General features: G+C 48.8%; 1 protein-coding gene across 1 annotated transcript; it reads right to left on the bottom strand.

Moving 5' to 3' along the window:
* Positions 1 to 1,019: 1,019 nt before the first annotated feature.
* On the bottom strand, positions 1,020 to 16,917 carry LOC310851634 (sushi domain-containing protein 4-like). The gene is made up of 5 exons (XM_083754226.1): positions 16,703 to 16,917; positions 12,837 to 12,983; positions 6,432 to 6,647; positions 4,033 to 4,171; positions 1,020 to 2,171 (listed from the first exon to the last, which is right to left on the bottom strand). Exons 2-5 carry the CDS (start codon positions 12,937 to 12,939, stop codon positions 1,832 to 1,834), a joined length of 798 nt encoding a protein of 265 aa, XP_083610352.1. The 5' UTR covers positions 12,940 to 12,983; positions 16,703 to 16,917; the 3' UTR covers positions 1,020 to 1,831.
* Between the last annotated feature and the right edge of the window lie 5,959 nt (positions 16,918 to 22,876).

Raw genomic sequence — 22,876 nt, 5'->3', positions numbered from 1 at the left:
GCCTGGGCCCGGCCAGCCGAGCCCTCCCGAATTGCGCCCCGCAGCCAGGATCTTGTGGCGAGGACCCCGGTATGGGCCCCCCCAATATTTTTTATAAGTCGGCGCCCCTGCCCGTACGGGCCAGTCTTGACAGACTCTGGGGTTGTGCGCCCATCTCACTTAAGAGGCCAGCGCTGTCCGGAGACACTTCCGGGTCACGTGGCCAGCGTGACAAAGCTGCATCTGGCGAGCCAGCGCAGCACACGGAAACGCCGTTTACCTTCCTGCCAGTAAGCGGTCCCTATTTATCTACTTGCACATGGGGGTGCTTTTGAACTGCTAGGTTGGCAGGCGCTGGGACCGAGCAACGGGAGCTCACCCCGTCACGGGGATTCGAACCACCGACCTTTCGATCGGCAAGCCCTAGGCACTTAGGCTTTAACCCACAGCGCCACCCGCGTCCCTTCCACACACTCTAGGCAGACGTAAAAAATACCAGCTCCAGCTATTCCAGCTGGAATGGCAGTTATTGCTCTGGGATGGAAAGAAAAGGCCATATGGAATATAGAAAGGTTATGTTTTTGACGTACAATCAGAAATATTTGCACAGATAGTGGCAGAGGATAGATGGGAAAACAAATGCCAAAGAATCACAAATAAATGGGCTTTTTATAGGAACTGGATAGAAAGAGGGGAAGCCAACCCTAATATACAAGCTTGAATGAACAGACTGTGTACATGGATAAAGATATGAAGAAGGAAGGCCTGACCGGGGGGGGGGGGGAGGGGGGGGTTGGAGTGGGGAGGGAGGGGGGGAGGAAAAAAAGAAAAAAAGGTAACCCGGATGGTATTTTGAATGGATTTTGTTATGTAAGCCCTTTTTCAGAGACCGTATATATTAATGCTATGTAGGTATGCATTGTAGTATGAATGAATTGTGTTTTGTATTCTTTGTTTATAGAATATATATAATAATGTTATGCTACTAAGCAAATTTAATAAAAGTTTTTTAAAAAAAGATGCAAAAAATAATCCACAAGTGTAGAATGAACAAAGTTTTAATTGTTTTTTAAAAATAAATCTCTGAACATGACAAACAGCATTCAAAAGTATATCGGAGAGTGTACATTCAGACAACGTGGGGCGATTAACCCAGAGTTCTCGCAAATGTCAATACTGCTTTCGGGCTGGCCTCCTCAGCAAAGTCACAAGTCTGTTCCTGCAGAACCAAATTCAGCGGAGGGAGTCAATATATGAACAGTTCCCCCGGTCCATTTGGGCCAAGACTTCCATCTGTTACTGGGGCAAGGGAGCAGTCAGGGGCAGGTCCAAACTGGTCCCCTCGAGGCACCCAGTGCAGCCTCCAAGCTGCGTGATTTCTGAGCTCAGCAGGCAAGGAAGGCTTTGGAGAGAAGGAACTATGAGTTTCCCACATATCCACACACTCACGTTTTGCTTTGGGAAATAAAATGAATTAAGAAAAAGGCTTTAAAATAAAATTAAAAAGTAAATTAAGAAAAACAACAACCAAACTTCTCAGGACAGAATTCCTACTTGTGTCCCAACACGGAAAACCAACCAGCCCATTGAATCTGCAATATGGCTCCACTGCCGCAGGGCCATTGGACGGGGTATTAAGTCAGTCCCTCATTGGCAGATGCATCGCTCCGCCCACCACAGCCCTCCAATAGCAGCGTTTGATCAGGGAGGGGCAGGGCTTCCTTAGGGCACCCCCGTAATTCCCGCCCCCCTCCAAGAATGTACAGGGAGCCACTTGGAAAAGGGTGGAGGGGAAAAGGAAGGAAGGAAATTGTGGCTCCAAGGCGGATCAACGAAAGCGCTGCAACCTGGGCTAAGGACCGTCCTTCTTTCCAACACCCGGGGACAAGAGTGATGTGGGGAGCCGGGAGGATGACTCTCTTCCTGGGGCGGGTCCCGATTCGGCAGAAGCTGCCACCAAGGAGTCCTCGTACGAAGGGGGCTCCTCTCCGAGGCCACAGAGATCTGGGGGGGCCCAGGCTTCCTGGGAAAGGACCAGAGGGGTCGGGCCCTGCGCCCCCGGAGGCGAGGGGCACCCCGTGTGACCGTAGACGGCCTCTTCGTACGAGGGGAGGGGGCCTCCGCTGCAGTCCAGTCCGGGCACATCGAGTTCTTCCACTTGCTCCAACGGGTCGTCCAGGGGCTCGTAGGAACTGGGAAGGGGAGAGAAACAGCACCGTGAGGGTCTTTGCAACAAAGTTCTGTACAAGCCCGAGCAAAGTGTGACCCCTGCAGTTTGCAAAAGGGAGGAAGGGTGTGTAAGAAGGACCAATCTATTCGTTTTTAAAAAATATCTCTATACAGCTATTCATTTTTTTTAAAAAAAGTCTAGAGTATGTTATAAGATTTTTAAGGTGTCAAATATAGAACAAATACAGTGGTACCTCGGGTTAAGAACTTAATTTGTTCCGGAGGTCTGTTCTTAACCTGAAACTGTTCTTAACCTGAAGCACCACTTTAGCTAATGGAGCCTCCCGCTGCTGCTGTGCAATTTCTGTTCTCATCCTGAAGCAAAGTTCTTAACCCGAGGTAATATTTCTGGGTTAGTGGAGTTTGTAACCTGAAGTGTATGTAACCTGAGGTACCACTGTATTCATAAATGCACACATATCTATATATATGAGCCATGTGTCTGAAATCTTAGAGGAGAGCAATCCTGGAGCCATTTTGACTCTCCCAGTGACCTCAAATATTTCTTTGCAAGGAAGGAGGCAAATGGGGAAAGTCTTCCCATTGTCTTTTCGCTTGCAAATCCTGCCTTAAGGGCGTTTATTTGTGTATGAACAGGGTGAGCCTGTGATCTGAGTTCAGGAACTAAAAGTATTTACCATCACAAAAGAATGACAAGGCTGCCCAGGTAAAGCAATCAGTGACCATTGTCAGTATCCTGGGAGACAGGATTTCTGCTGTAGACCACCCCCTTCTGTGATGTATGTATGGTGGTGGTCTTGGGCCACAGGGTGGGCAATTTCAAGAGTCTATATAAGGGCTTGCGCACCATTGTTCTGGGTTCCTCCCCTCCCTCCTGCATGTGGTGAGTGGGAGCCCTGTTGCAACAGTTGAATAAAGATCAGGCTTACTAGCTGCTTTGCTTCTCAATATTCTCTGGTTGGCCTCTGTTATTTTCTCCTACCGATAGGGAACCCACTTGAGGACTCTATACGGGCCTTGGATACCCCATAAGAGAAAGGGAGCAGGGTTGTTTTTTTCTTATAACACGTAATACAGTAAACATAAAGGTAAAGGGACCCCTGACCATTAGGTCCAGTCGTCACCAACTCTGGGGTTGCTGCGCTCATCTCGCTTTATTGGTCAAGGGAGCCGGCGTACAGCTTCCGGATCGTGTGGCCAGCATGACGAAGCCTCTTCTGGCGAACCAGAGCAGCACACGGAAACGCCGTTTACCTTCCCGCCAGAGCGGTACCTATTTATCTACTTGCACTTTGACGTGCTTTTGAACTGCTAAGTTGGCAGGAGCAGGGACCGAGCAACGGGAGCTCACCCCATCGCAGGGATTCGAACCGCCAACCTTCTGATCGGCAAGTCCTAGGTTTTGTGGTTTAACCCACAGCGCCACCCCCGTCCCTAATACAGTAAACATAAAGGTAAAGGTACCCCTGCCCGTACGGGCCAGTTGTGTCCGACTCTAGGGTTGTGCGCCCATCTCACTCTATAGGCCGGGGGCCAGCGCTGTCCGCAGACACTTCCGGGTCACAGGGCCAGCTTGACAAGCTGCATCTGGCGAGCCCGCGCAGCACACGGAACGCCGTTTACCTTCCCGCTATAAAGCGGTCCCTATTTATCTACTTGCACCCAGGGGTGCTTTCGAACTGCTAGGTTGGCAGGCGCTGGGACTGAGCAACGGGAGTGCACCCCGCCGCGGGGATTTGAACCGCTGACCTTTCGATCGGCATGTCCTAGGCACTGAGGCTTTTACCTACAGCGCATACACTTCAACAGTGGAAGGTACCAGACTACAAACAGGATCCACTCTTGGAGTTTTCTCAAGCTCACCTGAGGCAGCGGCAGAAGTGGAGTCTCGACTTCAGGAGGACGCAAGCCACAACCGTCACCAGGATGGCGGAAAAGATCACGGCGGCAGCCAGCACCATGGGGACGGAGGCAGCGGAGAGGAAGGTGTCGGGACGTGGAGCTGCAAGGGTTGGGTGGGGAGGCAGGAGAAATATAATGGAGACCCTTAGGAATGTGGGAAACTGTTGGTTAAGGCTGCGGGTATCAGTGCCCAAAACTAAACAGGGAGAGCAGACCTACACAGATGGAAGAAAAAGTCAAGATGCCTCTTGGTGGGTCAGTCAACGTTAGGGCAAGAGGTGTCAAAAATGTCTGTGGTGGCAGGAATGACCCAAACTGGCCCATCCAGGCCAGCTGCCCATCCGAACAGGGGCGGTTTGTTTGAGAAGCCTGCAAGCATTCTGCCACCCAAACACAGATTCATTTCACTGCTGGAATATCTTAAATCTTAGGCCATGGGTAGGCAAACTAAGGCCCGGGGTTCGGATCCGGCCCAATTGTCTTCTAAATCCGGCCCACGGACAGTCCGGGAATCAGCATGTTTTTACATGAGTAGAATGTGTGCGTTTATTTAAAATGCATCTCTGGGTTATTCGTTCTTTTTTTATTTTCAAAATATAGTCTGGCCCCCCACAAGGTCTGAGGGACAGTGGACCGGCCCCCTGCTGAAAAAGTTTGCTGACCCCTGTCTTAGACCACCCTGAGTGCCCTGGCAGGATGATAACACACAAGGTCAGCAGCTACCATCACTATAGCAGCACAACTGTTACCCACTGTTGTCAATAGGCCAAGATCTCTGTTGGACTCAAAAGCTTGCATACTTGAAAGTTGGCTCGCTAAGGCCCCCAAACCAATCCTAAGCAACTCTGCGTAGCAGACAAGCCTCTCAAATAAACTGGACCCAAATAAATGCGAATCAGAAATGAGTCTGAATTCATATCCCCACGATTGAAATTTGAACACTCCCTTTTGGTGGCTGCAGGAAAAGCCAATCTGGTGCCCTGCAAATGTCGCTGGACTGCGAGTTGCCTCATTATCCCTGAGCCCAACAATCATCTGCAAAGTCAGATTCTTCTTCTTCTTGGCAGCTAATGGCAGCTGCCTGCAAAACGGTGGGTGACAGAGTGAACTGTTGTTGCGGTTATGTCCACAAGGTGGCAACCAAACCGGTGGAGAGGCTTGAATTCTGAGCCCAGGGAATCCAAATTTTGCATCTTGCATGAATGGCGCTCAGGATTGGGCCACAACACACCGACTGTGCAACACAAGGAGAGCCCCCCCTTGCAACATCGGAGGGTGTGGGGTGCAACACTAGGAGTGCGCACGGCACCATGGATCGTGCACCACTTGAAATATTGCCTGAGAGGATCTGTCCTTCCAGGGAGCACTCAGGGCTGATTTCCTTCAGAATGGAGAGGTCTGATCTTCTTGCACTCCATGGGACTCTCAAGAGTCTCCTCCAGCACCAGAATTCAAAAGCATCCATTCTTCGGCAATCAGCCTTCTTGATGGTCCAGCTCTCACTTCCATACATCACTACTGGGAAAACCATGGCTTTAACTATACGGACCTTTGTTGGCTAGGAGCCATCAATAGCCCTCTCCTCCTCCACGAATCCTGCAGCAGTGAGTTCACAGTTTAACTAGGTGCTGGATGAAGAAAGACTTGCTTTTCTCTGCCCCGAATTTTCCAGCAATCAACTTCACTGGGTGCCTACAAGTTCTACTGTTACATGACAGGGAGAAAAGCTGTCCCCTCCCCTCTTTCTCGAACACCATGCATCATTTTATAAACTCCCATCCTGTCCCCTCTTCCTCGTCTTTTCTCTAAACCAGGGTTCCCCAAACCTTGGGTCTCCAGCTGTTCTTTTTGGACTACAACTCCCATCATTCCTAGCTAACAGAACCAGTGATCAAGGATGATGGGAACTGTAGTCCAAAAACACCTGGAGACCCAAGGGATTTAAGTTGAATAAGTTGAAAACTAAGGTGTTAGAGAAAAACTTAACAGAGATTGAGAAAGAGAGGTTTAACATTGGTTAAGAAAGTGAAATATCTAGGGGTTCATATGACTGTTAAAAATGTGAAATTATTTAAAGATAACTATGAAAAATGTTGGATGGAAGTGAAAAAGGATTTAGAAATATGGTCAAAATTGAAGCTATCACTGTTGGGCCGAATTGCTGCGATAAAGATGAATGTATTGCCCAGGATGTTGTTTCTGTTTCAAACACTCCAAATTCTGGACAAGATGGACTGCTTCAAGAAATGGCAGAGAGATATCTCAAGATTTGTCTGGCAGGGCAAGAAACCACAAATTATTCTTCTTTTTGCATTTTTATTCTGGGTATGGGGCAGAGAGAGAGAGGTCACAACACTTACTTCCTGGGGGCATGCAAGCGAGGTCTCTCAGCATATTCCACTGCCCTCCTCGGCAGAAGGCGAGGGCTGGCAGGCTGGTCGTGACATATCCAGGTAGGCAGTAGAATTCCAGCACCGTTTCGGGTCCGAACAGGTCTGAGTCCGGAAGAGGCATCTGGCATAGGGGGGCCTGACATCGGTAGGCACTGTGAGCGGGTGGCTCTGGTGGTCTACACCCTGGGGTCAGAGGGAAAAGCAGAGGGGAGGGATGTAAAGAAGCGCAAAGGAAATGGGCAAACCCAAAATCCCCAAGTGTGTTTGGTGGCCCAGTTCGTGAGCCATCAGAAACAGGAAACCTTGCAACAGGCTCTAAAAGGATATCAAAGTACGTTTCCAAGCACAATTCAAAGTGTTGGTGCTGACCTTGAAAGCCCTAAAGGGCCTCAAAAGCCCAGTATCCCTGAAAGAGCGTCTCCACCCCCATCACTCAGCCTGGACACTGAGGTCCAGCGCCAAGGGCCTTGTGGCGGTTCCCTCACTGCAAGAAATGAGGTTACAGGGAACGAGGCAGAGGGCCTTCTCGGTAGTGGCACCCGCCGTGTGGAACTCCCTCCCACCAGATGTCAAAGAGAACAACAACTACCAGACTTTTAGAAGACATCTGAAGGCAGCCCTGTTCAGGGAAGCTTTTAATGTTTCATAGACTATTGTATTTTAATATTCTGTTGAAAGCCGCCCAGAGTGGCTGGATAAGCTCAGCCAGATGGGCGGGGTATAATAAATTATTATTATTCAAAATGGCTTGCTTAAGGCATCTAAGAAACCGAGAGAATCATCCAGACAAGCTGGGACAACTCAGTCGGCAGAGCATGAGGCTCTTAATCTCAGAGTTGTGGGTTCGATTCCTACACTGGGGGGGGGAGATTCCTGCATTGAAGGGGGTTGGGCTAGATGACCCTTGGGGTCACCTAACAACACTATGATTCTCTAACTTCTATGACAATTTCAAAATGCTGGTTATGACCCATAAAACCCTAGTCCAGTGGTTCCTAGACTTTCCCCCACCTTGGTTCTATAAACTCATCCCTATCACCCCTCACCCTAAATCTACAAATTATTCAGACTAGCAGTTAGCAGAACTCACTAAGGAAGATAATCACACAATAAAATTCAGAACAATACCAATTGTTGCCCATTTTATGCAAAAAGTCAATTAAAACCACTTAGTATAACGGATTCAACAATATAAATGAACTTGATCCAATGATAGCAGCTTTTCAAAGCCTGAAAGTTGTGTACCCCTCCAGGATCCCACCCCCCTTACCTCTCAGTGTCCCCCTGAGTAATCCTACTGCCCCCCCCACTTTGGGAGCCACTGCCACATATAGATTAGGTCCAGGCTACTGGGAAGATCATTGTTGTTTAGTCGTCTAGTCGTGTCCGACTCTTCATGACCCCCTGGACCAGAGCACGCCAGGCACTCCTGTCTTCCACTGCCTCCCACAGTTTGGTCAAACTCATGCTGGTAGCTTCGCGAACACTGTCCCACCATCTCGTCCTCTGTCGTCCCCTTCTCCTTGTGCCCTCCATCTTTCCCAACATCAGGGTCTTTTCCAGGGAGTCTTCTCATGAGGTGGCCAAAGTCTTGGAGCCTCAGCTTCAGGATCTGTCCTTCCAGTGAGCACTCAGGGCTGATTTCCTTCAGAATGGAGAGGTTTGATCTTCTTGCAGTCCATGGGACTCTCCAGAGTCTCCTCCAGCACCAGAATTCAAAAGCATCCATTCTTTGGCGATCAGCCTTCTTTGTGGTCCAGCTCTCACTTCCATACATCACTACTGGGAAAACCAGAGCTTGAACTATACGGACCTTTGTTGGCAAGGTGATGTTTCTGCTTTTTAAGATGCTGGGAAGATCATATCTCCCTATAATTCAGGCTGAGGGGCAGTCCAAGGTGAGTTTCATGGCTGAGGAGGGATTCGAACCCTGGTCTCTCCCAGGCCCAAGTCCAAGACTCTAACCTTTTCGGCCGTGGCCCTGGCCTGGTGGAACGCTCTGCCACAAGAGACTAGAGCCCTGTGGGATCTGACATCTTTCTGCAGGGCCTGCAAGACGGAGCTGTTCCGCCAGGCCATTGGGCAGGATGCAGTTTGACTTATGTACTTTCATTTGTATAAAACAAGCCCAAAGGAGGCCCCCAACTCACTCACAGGTCCTTGTATGCTCAGTGGATGCAGTTGGTCATGGAAATTATTAACCACTCTCAACTCCAACCTGATAATTACCACCTGCCCAGTTTTTAACTCGTCTGAATTAATTTAAAGATGTATTTTAGCTAATTGATGTCTGTTTTTATGCATATTGTGTTGTTTTTTATGATGTTAGCAGCTCTTGGCCAGGGAGGGCGGGATACAAATAAATTATTATTATTATTATTATTATTATTATTATTATTATTATTAACCACTATGGAATTGTAGAGTTGGAAGAGACACCGAGGGTCATCCAGTCGAACCCCCTGCAATGCAAAAATCTTTCATCCAACGTGAGGTTCAAACCCACAACTCTAAGAAAAATGATCTCAGGCTCTGCCGATCGAGCCAAAATATATCAAACACTCATCATTGCAAAGATCACAACTGGCAGAGCTTATATATGATCTTAGCAGCTCAAGAGATAGTAATTGCTACTCGGTGGAAAACAGCCCAAAATCTTGCACCAGATGCGTGGGTACTACTCATTCTGGAATGTAGCCACGTTGGAGAAAATTAGCTATCATTTGAGATTTCAACAGGGACTAGAACCTCCAGATGCTTTTTAAACGACTTGGCAGCCCCTCCTATACAACGAAACCATCATTTTCAAAACTTCCCTTGTCACACGCCTGGCAAATTTGGAAGTAGACTTGATAATCAGATAATGATGATATTATTTACACGGGAGTTTTTTTGTGTGTTAATTTAAGCCATGCCATGTGCAATTGCTTTACTCATTCTACGTGCCTCATTCTATACTCTTGTCTCTCAACTTTCCGTTTTCCTCTGCTTCTATATTTGTTCCCTGTTTTATACACATTTAACAATGTGTATAAAACAAGTCCAACCCCTGCAATGTTTCCAGTATCGTATTGAGAGCCAGGGTGGTGTAATGGTTATAGTGATGGACTGACTATGACCTGGGAGAACGCAGGTGGCGCTGCAGGTTAAACCTCAGAGCCTAGGACTTGCCGATCAGAAGGTCGGTGGTTCAAATCCCCGCGACAGGGTAAGCTCCCATTGCTCTGTCCCCGCTCCTGCCAACCTAGCAGTTCGAAAGCACGTCAAAGTGCAAGTAGATAAATAGGTACCGCTCCGGCGGGAAAGTAAACGGTGTTTCTGTGCGCTGCTCTGGTTCGCCAGAAGCGGCTTAGTCATGCTGACCACATGACCCGGAAGCTGTACGCCGGCTCCCTCGGCCAGTAAAGGGAGATGAGCGCCGCAACCCCAGAGTCGGCCACGACTGGACCTAATGGTCAGGGGTCCCTTTACCTTTACCTTTAACAATGAAATAATAAAAAAAAAACCTTGACCGGGGTGGGGGAGGGAAAGACAATTGGCAGAGAGAGTGGGCAATGCCCATCAGGTCTCGGAAGCTGAGCACAGAGCGACAACATAAAGAATTACGTAGCACAACGAAACGTCAGAGCTTGCTGTTCTTCCTCATTCCGCCTAACGGCTCGATGTGGCAACACGCAGACAGACACATTGCAAAACAGGGAATCCACGAATTCAGGATAAAAAAAGGAGGCGCCGCCTTCACCGAACCTCTTCCCGGTTTTGCACTTCAGCCTCAGCGCTGTTGCTCACAGGAAGTCTACGACCCAACTCCTGTGACCAAAGCAGTCTCCAGATTCAGCTTGCAACACACCTGTTTTTCAAGAAACTTGCAACAACCCCATTCTGCGAACGTTTCTGGCGGCTGATGTGCTGGCATGAGGCAAGGGCATGTTGTTCTGGGAATGCAGATGACGAACGGCCTCAGTTGACGGCTTCCGACTGGCGACTCGGCTCCATTCACCCCCAGCACTGGACGCTTGAGGTTTTGAGCTCCAAGACGTGCAACGAGGAAAGACCTCAGTTTCCACCTGAGTCCTGTTCCCAAGAGGGGAGAGGGAGCCAGGGGTCTCCCCAGGGAAGCCATCTGCAACAATGTTATCTAGTTATCTCCCACTTGGACTACTGCCATGCGCTCTACGTGGGGCTACCCTTGAAGGTGACCTGGAAACTACAACTAATGCAGAATGCGGCAGCCAGACTGGTGACTGGGAGCGGCCGCAGAGACCACATAACACCGGTCTTGAAAGACCTACATTGGCTCCCAGTACGTTTCCGAGCACAATTCAAAGTGTTGGTGCTGACCTTGAAAGCCCTAAATGGCCTAACCCTTTTAAAAGCTAGATTGGTGATCATCACTGCCTCCTGTGGGTGAGAGTTCCATAGTTTAACAATGTGAAGAAGTACCGTATTTTTCGTTCCATAAGACACACTTTTTTCTTCCTAAAAAGAAAGGGGAAATGTCTGTGCGTCTTATGGAGTGAATGCGTGGTCCCTGGAGCTGAATTGCTCAGGGGCAAAAAGCAGACCATGCTTCTTCTTCTTCTTCTTCTTCTTCTTCTTCTTCTTCTTCTTCTTCTTCTTCTTTTTTTTGAAAGAGGGAAGTGGGTGTTGAAACAAAGCCGCTGATCGGGGAGAGAGATAAGGGACGCTAGAGATAAAGGAGGCTGGGAGGTAAAGACAGCAAACTTGCAAAGGGGGGAAAACAGGAAGACTAAAGCAATGAGGAGAGAAATTAGAAGAAAAGGAGGAGCAAAAAACTGTTCCAGCCAAGGAAAAGACACTGGGGCAAACAAGAGGGAAGGGCGTGTTGAAAGGAAACAGCTGATCAGTGGGATCGGGAGAGAGATAAGGGACGCTGATAAAGAAGGCTGCCTGGCAGGGGGGAGGTAAAAGCCCATGGACCCTCAGGATTTTCGCATTGGGTCATCCCAAATTCACCATCAGATCAAATAGCATGTCCATGGCTACAGCCTGCACCAAAAAAAAATCACGCATCCACTGTTTCCTGGGGCCGCAATGGTGCAAAAATGTGGTTACAAAGCATGGATCCACATGGATCCTCAGGATTTTCGCATTGGGTCACCCCAAATTCACCATCAGATCACATGTCTGTGGCCACAGCATGAACCACAAAAATCATACATCCACTGTTTTGTTCAGAATATTTTTTTTTTCTTGTTTTCATCCTCTAAAAACTAGGTGTGTCTTATGGAGCGAAAAATACTGTACTTTATCTGCCCTAAATCTTCCAGCATTCATTGGATGCCCAGGTCACCTCTCAGTCTTCTCCAGACTGAAACAGACCCGGCTTTCTCAACCATTCCTCATCAGACTCAGTTTCCTTGATCGTCTCAGTCGCCCTCCTCAGCATGCCCAATGGCTAGCAACAATGAGCGCCGCTAACGTCTTTAAATCTTTACGTTGTTCCTTAATGTACTCTGTGAATTTATACCATTCTTCTTTAAATTTACTATCATCTTGCTGTCTGATCTTCCCGGTCATTTTTGCCATTTCTGCGTAGTCCATCATTTTCACTCTTCCTTGGCTGGCTTTTCCTCTTCCTTCCATCTCTGGCCAAAAAGCATTCTTGCAGCTGTCGTTGCATACATAAACAGTCTTTTGGTATTTCTTCTGCTGTAATGTCTATTAAAAAGGCTTCTGGATTTGTTTGACTTTTACAAAAGTTATCTTAAACCTTTTTTTCAGTTCATTATATATCTTTTCCTTAAATGCTCTAGCCTTTTGGCATGTCCACCACTAATATTGTAGCTAAAAACATAACATACAGCAGAGAAAATTGCCTGAAAAAATATATATCTGCACATTTTTTATGGACAAAAACATAAGGGTGAAGGAAATTCGTAGCATAACATATTTATGTATAACTGCCTATCAGAAATGCACAAAGCTTCACCTACCGCAGATGTACAGCAACCCTTGAATCAATGTGCAATTAACTGCTACTGCTTTGAATTTTACCGTGTTATCTGCTTCCTTAGTGGGTTAGGCAAACCGCTATTCAGAACAACGCTTTTTTTATAGGCAGGTTTATGAGGATGAGTTTACGGAATGGGGATGGGGGATCTGAAAAAGTCTGGGATCCCAGTGTTTCCCAAACCTTGGGTCTGTCTGTTTTGGGACTACAACTCCCATCATCCCTGGCCACTGGGTAACGAGGGATGATGGGAGTTGTAGTCCAAAAGCTGGGGAAACCTTGCTCTGTCTAGACAAAGATCCCATCACAGCCATCGGCTTTGATGCCAGAGGATAAAAACCACACAGACTATGTAGGAATTGCCAAGGTTGCTCACCCATCGACTGGTGGATGCTTACCTTTTCTCCGGAAGGAAAGCCGGGTGTCGCCCAGTGTCACGAGAGCCAGGCAGACGAAGAGGCTTCTCGTGGTCTTCTCGTGAGAGCAGGACATTTTGAGCATCAGCTCTGGCAAGCAGGGGAAAGGACAAAGGTCACCCAAGGACCCTGTGGCAGCGGAGGAGAAAGAGCGGATCAATATTTGCACGCCCAAAAAACACCCGGACTCAGCATTCAAGGACCGGACGTCCGAAACAGGCAGAGGGCACCCAGCTGAGGAGGCCAATGAAAACAGCAAGTGTGGCATGAAGGGTTTTAAGAGTGTTGGACCTGAGAGAGCAGGGTTCAAATCTCCACTCCCTGGGTGGCCATGGGCCAGTCACCTACCTCACAGGGTTGTTGGGAGGGTGAAATGGGGAGGAGGCAAACCATGAACATCTTGAGATGCTTGGAAGAAAACTGTGGTATATAAAGGCAAGAAGGAAGGAAGGAAGGAAGGAAGGAAGGAAGGAAGGAAGGAAGGAAGGAAGGAAGGAAGGAAGGTAGGTAAGTGTTGGGCCCTGGGAGATGGGTTTCTGGACAGGGGTACCGCATTGATCCAATTAATCATTAGAGCCAGTGCCGGATGTACGTCTAAGCTAAACAAGCTCTAAGCTTGGGTCTCCACTCACTTGGGGGCCCCCCAAAAAAATTAAAGGGGAAAAAACTGGATGCACATTTCCAAAATATAAGGTAAAAAACAAATAAAATAAAACCTACATACAGCAAGAGTGTTTTGTGTTGTGTAGGCTCCTATTAGGTCCATAAATTACCATATAGCATATATTCAACACAGAAAACAGTGATATTTTGTTGACAAAGGACAGCTGGACATATAAAGGGCCCCATTACCTTCAGGAGGTGAGGGCCTCATCAAACCTAAATCCAGCCCTGATTAGAGCAATAGATAAAAGTGCTGCTGAGTAAAACAAGATCCTTGGCCCAGTGCAAACTTTGAGCACCGGAATTATGTGCTGGCAATACTTTCTTCCCATCAGTCGCCCAGGGGTGGCATTTTGCACCAGATGGAGTCTCCAGACCAGGCCCAAGGATAGCCCTGAAAAGAGCATGTTGTGATAATAAAGGCTGCCAATGCATGGATCACCGTGAACAGACCATCTTGGCCCAGAATACCTGAAGGAGCATCTCCACGCCCATTGTCCAGCCCAGACCCTGAGGTCCAGCTCTGAGGGCCTTTTGGCGGTTCCCTTGCTGCGAGAAGTGAGGTTACAGGGAAGCAGGCAGAGGGCCTTCTTCCCTGTGGAACGCCCTCCCAGCAGATGTCAAGGAAAGAAACAACCTAATGTTTTTAAATGTTTGATGTTTTATTGCATTTTTAATATTTTGTTGCAAGCCACCCAGAGTGGCTGGAGAAACCCAGCCAGATGGGCGGGGTATAAATAAATTACTACTACTACTAATTATGGTGCTGGAGGAGACTCTTGAGAGTCCCATGGACTGCAAGAAGATCAAACCTCTCCATTCTTAAGGAAATCAGCCCTGAGTGCTCACTGGAAGGACAGATCCTGAAGCTGAGGCTCCAAGACTTTGGCCACCTCATGAGAAGAGAAGACTCCCTGGAAAAGACCCTGATGTTGGGAAAGATGGAGGGCACAAGGAGAAGGGGACAACAGAGGACGAGATGGTGGGACAGTGTTCTCGAAGACAGGAGTGCCTGGCGTGCTCTGGTCCAGGGGGTCACGAAGAGTCGGACACAACTAAACAACAACACCACCACTACCACTCCAGAGGCCAAGATAGATCCAGCCCCCCCCCCCAACTCTGAACCTTTCAGAGGGAGCTCATCCCCACCCTGAACAGGAAACCAGCCCATCTCCTTCATTCCACCACAGCATCCTGAACACCAGTTTCTGGAAACCACAGGAGGAGAGAATCATTGAAGTGTAGGGTTGGAAGGGACCTCCAAAGGTCATGCAGTCCAACCCCCTGCCATGCAGGAATCTCAGATAAAGCATCCCTCACAGATGGATATCCAACCTCTGCTTAAATGCCTTCAAGGAAGGAGAGCCCACCACCTCACGAGGGAGGCTGCTCCACTGTCGGACAGCTCTTACAGTCAGAAAGTGAACCTGTGTTCGGATCCTGCTCCCAGGCAGCCCTTTTGGGGCATCTGAGTGGCTGCTGTGAGAACAGGATACTGGCATAGATGGCCCACTGGCCTGATCCACGCTCTTTTGCCTCCACAGAACTGTCCAGATGATGCACAATTTCTCCTGACTCCTGCCATTTTCCAGTGAAGAAGTTCTTGAACTCATGACCGCCCTGCCTCTTGGGCAAGTTTTAGCCACAGAGGAGTTCCCCGTTTCCTCCACTTCTCAGAAGTCAGCCCCACTGACTAACCATGTGGAATGGAAACTCAAGCGTCAGCAAGAAGGCAACAGGGAGCAGTATCTTGGGCTCTGAAAAAGGGCCGCTCTTAAACCCATTTTCCAGCCTGCAATCAAGGTGCAAGTCTCACTGCGCCACAAGAACCACAATGCACACACCTCCAAGCTAAGCCAATCAATGGCTCAAAGATGGAGGAGGAGAGAAATGGACTCTGACCAGGGAAGAGTCACGGATTCAAATCCCCCACTAAGCCGTGAAGCTCCCTGGGTGACCTTTGCTCCCTCCCTGGGCTCCTTGGGGAGTAAGTTCACTGCTTACTATCCAGATGCCAAGGGGGGGGATCTGAAGAGGCAGGAGTATGCTTACTACTAGTACTACTACTAGTAGTATTAATGAGTACTACTAGTAGTAGTACTAATAGTACTATTAATGTTGTTGTTGTTTAGTTGTTTAGTCGTGTCCGACTCTTCGTGACCCCATGGACCAGAGAACGCCAGGCACCCCTGTCCTCCACTGCCTCCCGCAGTTTGGTCAAACTCATGCTGGTAGCTTTGCTGGTATTTCGGGTTACATACGCTTCAGGTTACGTACACTTCAGGTTACAGACTCCGTTAATCCAGAAAGATTACCTTGGGTTAAGAACTTTGCTTCAGGATGAGAACAGAAATCGTGCAGCAGCAGCAGCAGGAGGCTCCATTAGCTAAAGTGGTTAAGTTTCAGGTTAAGAATGGACCTCCGGAACGAATTAAGTACTTAACCCGAGGTACCACTGTACTAATACTACTAGTAGTAGCATATCTCCCTTCATCTGAGGTTCCCAGGGTGTTTCACAACAGAAAAATACAAAACGAGCAAACAAAACACGCCATAAAACCAAACCACTATCTCCCCTCCCACAAATACGTTTCCAAAGCCATCAGAAGTTTATCAGCCAAATACCCAGTTGAAGAGAAATGTTTTCTTCCGGCACCTAAACATATGCAGCGAAGACACTGGCATACACTTAATGTATATAAGGAGGTGCCAATTTGCCTTTACAATGGAACAGGTTTAGTAAGCTTCAGCATGAGGAGCACATTTGGGCAAAGGGCACAAGGTCCAAAGGGGTCTTTGCTGGGTGTCCTGGCAAAGAACGGGGTATCTTGGCGGTGAAAGGCGGCAGAATTTGGGGACCCCCAAAGACCTCTGCGAAAGACGACTGGACGAGTCTTTGCTAACAATCGGAGATGATTTTAAGACATACAAAAAGCTAAAGCAACAAGAGAGAGGGAAAAACGAGGAAACCCCTCCCTAAGCCCCGGGGCGCTTCAAAGATTGCGCGCTGTGCGCTGCGCACCGACCGCGAGGCGCCCGCGGCTTCTGCGCGCACCTTCCCCAGTCTCCGCGTAAAGTGCGCGTAAAGCGGCTCTATGGCCGCCCCTGAAGGCGGGAGGTGGGGGGTATGGGGGGAACAGGAGCTGGGGGGGCAGGGAAAGGGAAAGGCAACAAGACGAACCCACTTCCAGCGGAGGCGCGCGGATCTCCTCGAAGAAGGTATCCAAAAGCCGCGTGGGAGAGGGAGGTGGATTTAAGTAGGGAGGGATCCTCCCTGTGCGGGAGGGGCCGTAGCCAAGCCCCGCCCCTTCTTTGTTTCTCGCGCAGGTAATCCGGATTAGCAGAATCGTCGATTTGGAAGGGACCGATTTGAGGATCCTCTAGTCCCGTGGTTCCCAACGTGGGGAGTCAATTTGATTTTTAAGGGGGGCAATTCGAGAATGAGGTATTAACAGTTAATGTGCCTTTTAGGCTTCTTCCAGGTGAATAGGAGCTCACTTTTTGAATAATAAGAATTATATGTCATAAGGGGGGTGCATCAGGATTTTAGAGGTGCTGGGGGGGCATAACAAAACAAAAAAACAAAGGTTGGGAACCACTTATCTAGTCCAACCCCTACAATGCAGGAATATGCAGCTGTCCCATACGGGGATCGAACCTGCTATCTTGGCCTCGCCAGCACCACATTCACCTCGCAAGAGCCAGCAACCGCCTCCAGCTCCTCTTGACCTTGGGCGCGTCGTTGGGCAAAGGAACAGGCTCCGTAGCTGTCCCAAGTCATTTATTTCTTTGTTGCATTGAAATTTCCCACCATTTCCCCCAAGCGGTCAAGTGGTCCTGCTAGCTAAGGATGATGGGAGTTGTAGTCCATCAACACCTGGGGACCCGAGGCTGCTCTGGCTAGGGAGGAGCGCGCCCCAGCCCACGTGGTGCAGCCCAGATGTGTTGGACTACAACTCCCATCAGCCCCCAGCCCTTCTGCACCTGGTGCGTCTCCTCTTTTAAATAAGAGGGCACAGGAGCGCGCCTGGAGATTGTGCAACTCTGGAGCACGCTGCATGCTTCACTGAGCTTCCGGCTGCTTTTCCTGGAATTTGCCTTGATCTCCTATTATTCTGTTTTTTGTTGGTGGCCTGGAGGGCAGATTCCACCCCACCCTACCCCGTCCCCCGCCGTCCTGAGCGGACCAAACGGCTGCTAAGCCAAAGGAGCTCCTGGGAAGCAGGAAGGGTTCAAGACCAGCTCTCCCTGCCAACATGGGCATGTGAGGCAGTGCGGTGCAGTGGTTAGAGTGTTGTGTTAGGAACCGGGAGAGACCACGGCTCAAATCCCTGCTCAGCTATGAAGCTCACTGGGTCACAGTCACTGCTTCTCTGCCTAACCTGGGCTGCTGTGAGGATAAGAAGATGGGGAGGTAAGAGAACCAGGAACACGGCTTTTAGCTCCTTGGAGAAAGGGTGGGATAGGAAACCAGTAATAACTTTCCCAGTAGTGATGTATGGAAGTGAAAGCTGGACCATAAAGAAGGCTGATCGCCAAAGAATGGATGCTTTTGAATTCTGGTGCTGGAGGAGACTCTTGAGAGTCCTATGGACTGCAAGATCAAAGATTCTGAAGGAAATCAGCCCTGAGTGCTCACTGGAAGGACAGATTGTGAAGCTGAGGCTCCAAGACTTTGGCCACCTCAGGAGAAGAGAAGATTCCCAGAAAAGACCCTGATGTTGGGAAAGATGGAAGGCACAAGGAAAAGGGGACAACAGAGGACGAGATGGTGGGACAGTGTTCTCAAAGCTACCAGCATGAGTTTGACCAAACTGCGGGAGGCAGTGGAAGACAGGAGTGCCTGGCGTGCTCTGGTCCAGGGGGTCACGAAGAGTCGGACACGACTAAACGACTAAACAACAACAATAATAAAATGAACCAAGGGACCATCTCAGTTCATGGCAGGTAATTCTGCACTGTGCAAAGGAAGATCTTTTCTGCGGCTATTGGCTCGTGCCAACCTGCTTTCATTTTGCATGTGCACCCACACACCCCCGGGTTTTGAGTGGGGAGCAAGCATATCCCCAAGGCAGGGATAGGGAACATGCAGGCCCACAGGTGCTGCTGAATGACAACTCACACCCCCAAAGCAAGACCAGTAAGTACTCAGGAGTGAAGGGACATTGGGAGTCAAAGGCCACAGGTGAGCCAGTTGTCAGCCAAGCACCTAAGAAGACAGTTCTGCTGGGAATTCAGTGTTAAGGTAAAGGGACCCCATTAGGTCCAGTCGTGGCCGACTATGGGGTTCCGGCGCTCATCTCGCGTTATTGGCCGAGGGAGCCGGCATACAGCTTCTGGGTTATGTGGCCAGCATGACTAAGCCGCTTCTGGCGAACCAGAGCAGTGCACAGAAACGCCGTTTACCTTCCCACCGGAGCGGTACCTATTTATCTACTTGCACTGGTGTGCTTTCGAACTGCTAGGTTGGCAGGAGCTGGGACAGAGCAACGGGAGCTCACCCCGTCGCAGGGATTCGAACCGCCAACCTTCTCATCGGCAAGTCCTAGGCTCAGTGGTTTAACCCAGAGCGCCACCCACGTCCCAATTCAGTGTTAGAAACTCAGATATATGCTAATCACCAAATGGCACCTTAAACCTGGGTCATGGTCACCACAAAAGAATGTTTTGGCACCTTTTTCTGCAATGGAGTTTATTATTATTAATTTCATTTCTATACCACTTTATATTTTAAATAAAAAAAATCTCAAAGCAGTTTGCAACACATTAAGACACCATTCCTGCATGGCGGGGGGTTGGACTAGATGACCGGTGGGGGCCCTTCCAACTCTACAATTCTACGATCAAATAAAACAATCCAGAATAAGCCAAGCTCCCAAGGAAAATATCTCAGCTCCTGCTCCAAGCGACATTTGGCTTTCCCCATATTTGTTTGCCTACCTAATTTACAGAGCTGCCTCATAGCAAGACGACTCTAGGAAGGCAGTGGGGTGCAGTGGTTCGTGTTGGACTAGGACCTTGAAGATCAAAAACCCCACTCAGTCGTGAAGCTCATCTGACTCTTTGGAGCCCTCTTAACCTACCTAGCAGGGTCGTTGTAGGGATTAATTGAAGGATGGGGTGAACCATGTACTTATTGGAGAAAAGGGTGGGATATACAAGCAAAAAATATGCTCTTCTGCTGAGCTGCTTAAGGAAGTTGGAGGGGTCAGTGGAATGGAGAGGTCAGACGCCAACCTTGCACCCAGGTATTTCCACGTGGTCGCAATTGGACCTATGCCAGTCGCAAAACGCACACGGAGCCTGGCTGATTTCTTAACACTGGTTGGGATTCTGGCGAAAGCAGCTTTACAGCTGCTCCTAGGTGTTGCTTTGGTAGATTTGGGTGGGACCTTGATACCAGGTGTTATGTACTGAAGTTCTCACCCTGGTCCAGCAGGGGGATACTGTAGATAGTTTTCACTCAGGTCCACATATGCAAATAGGTGATTGAAAGTGACGTTAAGTGATTGAATAGTTACAGAAAGTGGTTACAGTTGCGTTGTAGCAGAGCTCTATATAAGCAGGCTGGCTGAACCCTTCAGTTCAGTTCTGTTCTGGCCTGTGAATAAACAAGAGCCGTTTGAAGAATCGCCGTGTCGTCTGATATGTTCACCCACAACTTAACACCTGGAATTCCTTAACTTACCTGTTGGGTAGGTGGCAAACAGAGCATCACAGCCATTGCAGCAGGACTGGAGCACTTGGAGGTGGCTGGGTGCAGAGGAGGGAGAAACGCTCCCCTTTTAAATGGCAGCAAAACCAGAATAAAACCTCCCCACGTTTCTGAGCTCAAAGGTTTTTTTAGTCCTGAGGTATGGGGGCAACCCACCCACCCACCAGACAGCCAGTTCCTTAGAAGGCAGTGGGTTCAAATTTCCGTAGACTCCTGCAACCGCCTTAGCAGCCTATGATGTTTATGTGTCTGAAAGTAGGTCGGTGTCGATGGATGTGTGCAAAAGCCACAGAGGGAATTTTTTTTACAGCATGAGCAAACTCTTAGGAGTCTCTCCCCACAAGCCCTCGCAGCAGCACGTCCTAAACCATTATCTTGCTGGGCACCCAAAGGAGGCAGTGAACTGTGGGGTGCAGTTTGGTTGTTAAGAGGATTGGACAACTAGGACCTGGGAGACCAGGGTTTAATAATAATACTTTATTATTTATACCCCGCCCATCTGGCTGAGTTTCCCCAGCCACTCTGGGCGGCTCTCAATCGAATGTTAAAAACAATACAGTATTAAATATTAAAAGCTTCCCTAAACAGGGCTGCCTTCAGATGTCTTTTAAAAAGAAGATAGCTGCTTCTTTCCTTCACATATGAAGGGAGGGTGTTCCACAGGGCAGGTGCCACCACCGAGAAGGCCCTCTGCCTGGTTCCCTGTAACCTCACTTCTCACAATGAGGGAACCACCAGAAGGCCCTCGGCGCTGGATCTCAGTGTCCGGGCTGAACGATGGGGGTGGAGACGCTCCTTCAGGTATACAGGACTGAGGCTGTTTAGGGCTTTCAAGGTCAGCACCAACACTTTGAATTGTGCTCAGAAATGTACTGGGAGCCAATGTAGCTCATTCAAGACAGGTGATATGTGGTCTCGGCGGCTGCTCCCAGTCACCAGGCTAGCTGCCACATTCTGGATTAGTTGTAGTTTCTGGGTCACCTTCAAAGGTAGCCCCACGTAGAGTGCTCAGCCATGAAGCTCGTTTGGTGACCAGTCACTGTCTCTCAGCCTGACCTACTTCACAGGGCTGCTGTCAGGATAAAATGGAGAACGGAAGAACTGTTTCTTGGAGGAAGGTAGGATATAAATGTGATAAAAATGGCAGTGACTGGAGGTTGAGAGTGATGTTCTGAAACCTGTGGATATTTACACTTTTTATAGATCAGCGCACGGTGAGTTACTCAAACTGCTTTAAGTCTCGTAGCCGGCACTAAAGCAGTTGACTGGTTTGCTAGTAAGTTTTGTTCATTTAACCTAAAATATCTGCTTTTCTCCCCAAACGATGCATCCTCTAGTTATCTCCCGATTGGACTACTGCAAGTGCTCTACGGCTACCTTTGAAGGTGACCTGGAAACTGCAATTCATCCAGAATGCGGCAGCTAGACTGGGGACTGGGAGTGGCCACTGGGACCACATAACACCGGTTCTGAGAGATCTGCATTGGCTCCCAGTACGTTTCCGAGCACGATTCAAAGTGTTGGTGCTGACCTTTAAAGTCCTAAACGGCCTCGGTCTCCACCCCCATCGTTCAGCCTGGACACTGAGATCCAGCGCCGAGGGCCTTCTGGCGGTTCCCTCAGTGTGAGAAGCCAAGTTACAGCGAACCAGGCAGAGGGCCTTCTCGGTGGTGGCGCCCGCCCTGTGGAACGCCCTCCCATCAGATATCAAAGAGATAAACAACTACCTGACATTCAGAAGACATCTGAAGGCAGCCCTGCTCAGGGAAGTTTTTAATATTTAACGCTGTACCGTTTTTAACACTTGATTAGGAGCTGCCCAGAGTGGCTGGGGAAACTCAGCCAGATGGGCGGGGTATAAATAATAAATTATTATTATTATTATTATTATTATTATTATTATTATTATTATTTCCAGAGCAGCTCTCAGTATATAGCCTGCCTTTCTGAATGGACCCAGCAACAGCATGCATTGTCAGTATAGACAAGAACTTTGCCAGAATCATTGCAGGTGCCCTTCCAAGCAATGGACTCTCTCTTTAAAAATAAAATAAAATTCACTACTGTGTATTCTTAGTATTAATAGTGCATCTCTCCCCCTCACCTGCCCAGACGCTTTAAACTAATTTAGAATCTTTTCGCTGCGCTTTGGGGTTTCTTGATGCAACGGCTGCAGGCTATTAAAAGCAGCTCGAGGGAAGGAGGGGAAATTCCAAGCGTTGCCAGAAAAAGGGCTTTATAGTCGTTTGGTGCAACTTGTTTTCTTTGTTTCAAAACCCAACTGGGAAGTGTGTGTGTGTGTGCTCTGAAGGCGAGTGCACTGCTAGCTCATCCAACTCATTAATTTATACCCCGGGGAGGAGAGATCTCTTCTTAGCCATACTGAAAGCAACCGCTCCCAGCGGGGAAGTTACTGGTCTGTATTTACAGCACCTGGTGCCCGCAAGAGTGATCTCATACGGAGGACAAAATGGTTGCCCTGAATCCATCGCCGGTGGCAAACGCCCACCAATACCAGGAACATTTTGTGGCTGCACAAATAGGAGCGTCTCATGGTTGCATCGATTCGGGCGCAGAGGCCAAGGAAATGCATTGGGATGCTAAACCGTCTAAACAGCTTTTCACATCGAAAGCAACGAGAGGG

Source organism: Podarcis gaigeae, assembly GCF_964106915.1.
Source record: "Podarcis gaigeae genome assembly, chromosome: 8".
Classification (NCBI taxonomy): Eukaryota; Metazoa; Chordata; class Lepidosauria; order Squamata; family Lacertidae; genus Podarcis; species Podarcis gaigeae.
This window is presented reverse-complemented; position numbering and strand designations above follow the sequence as displayed.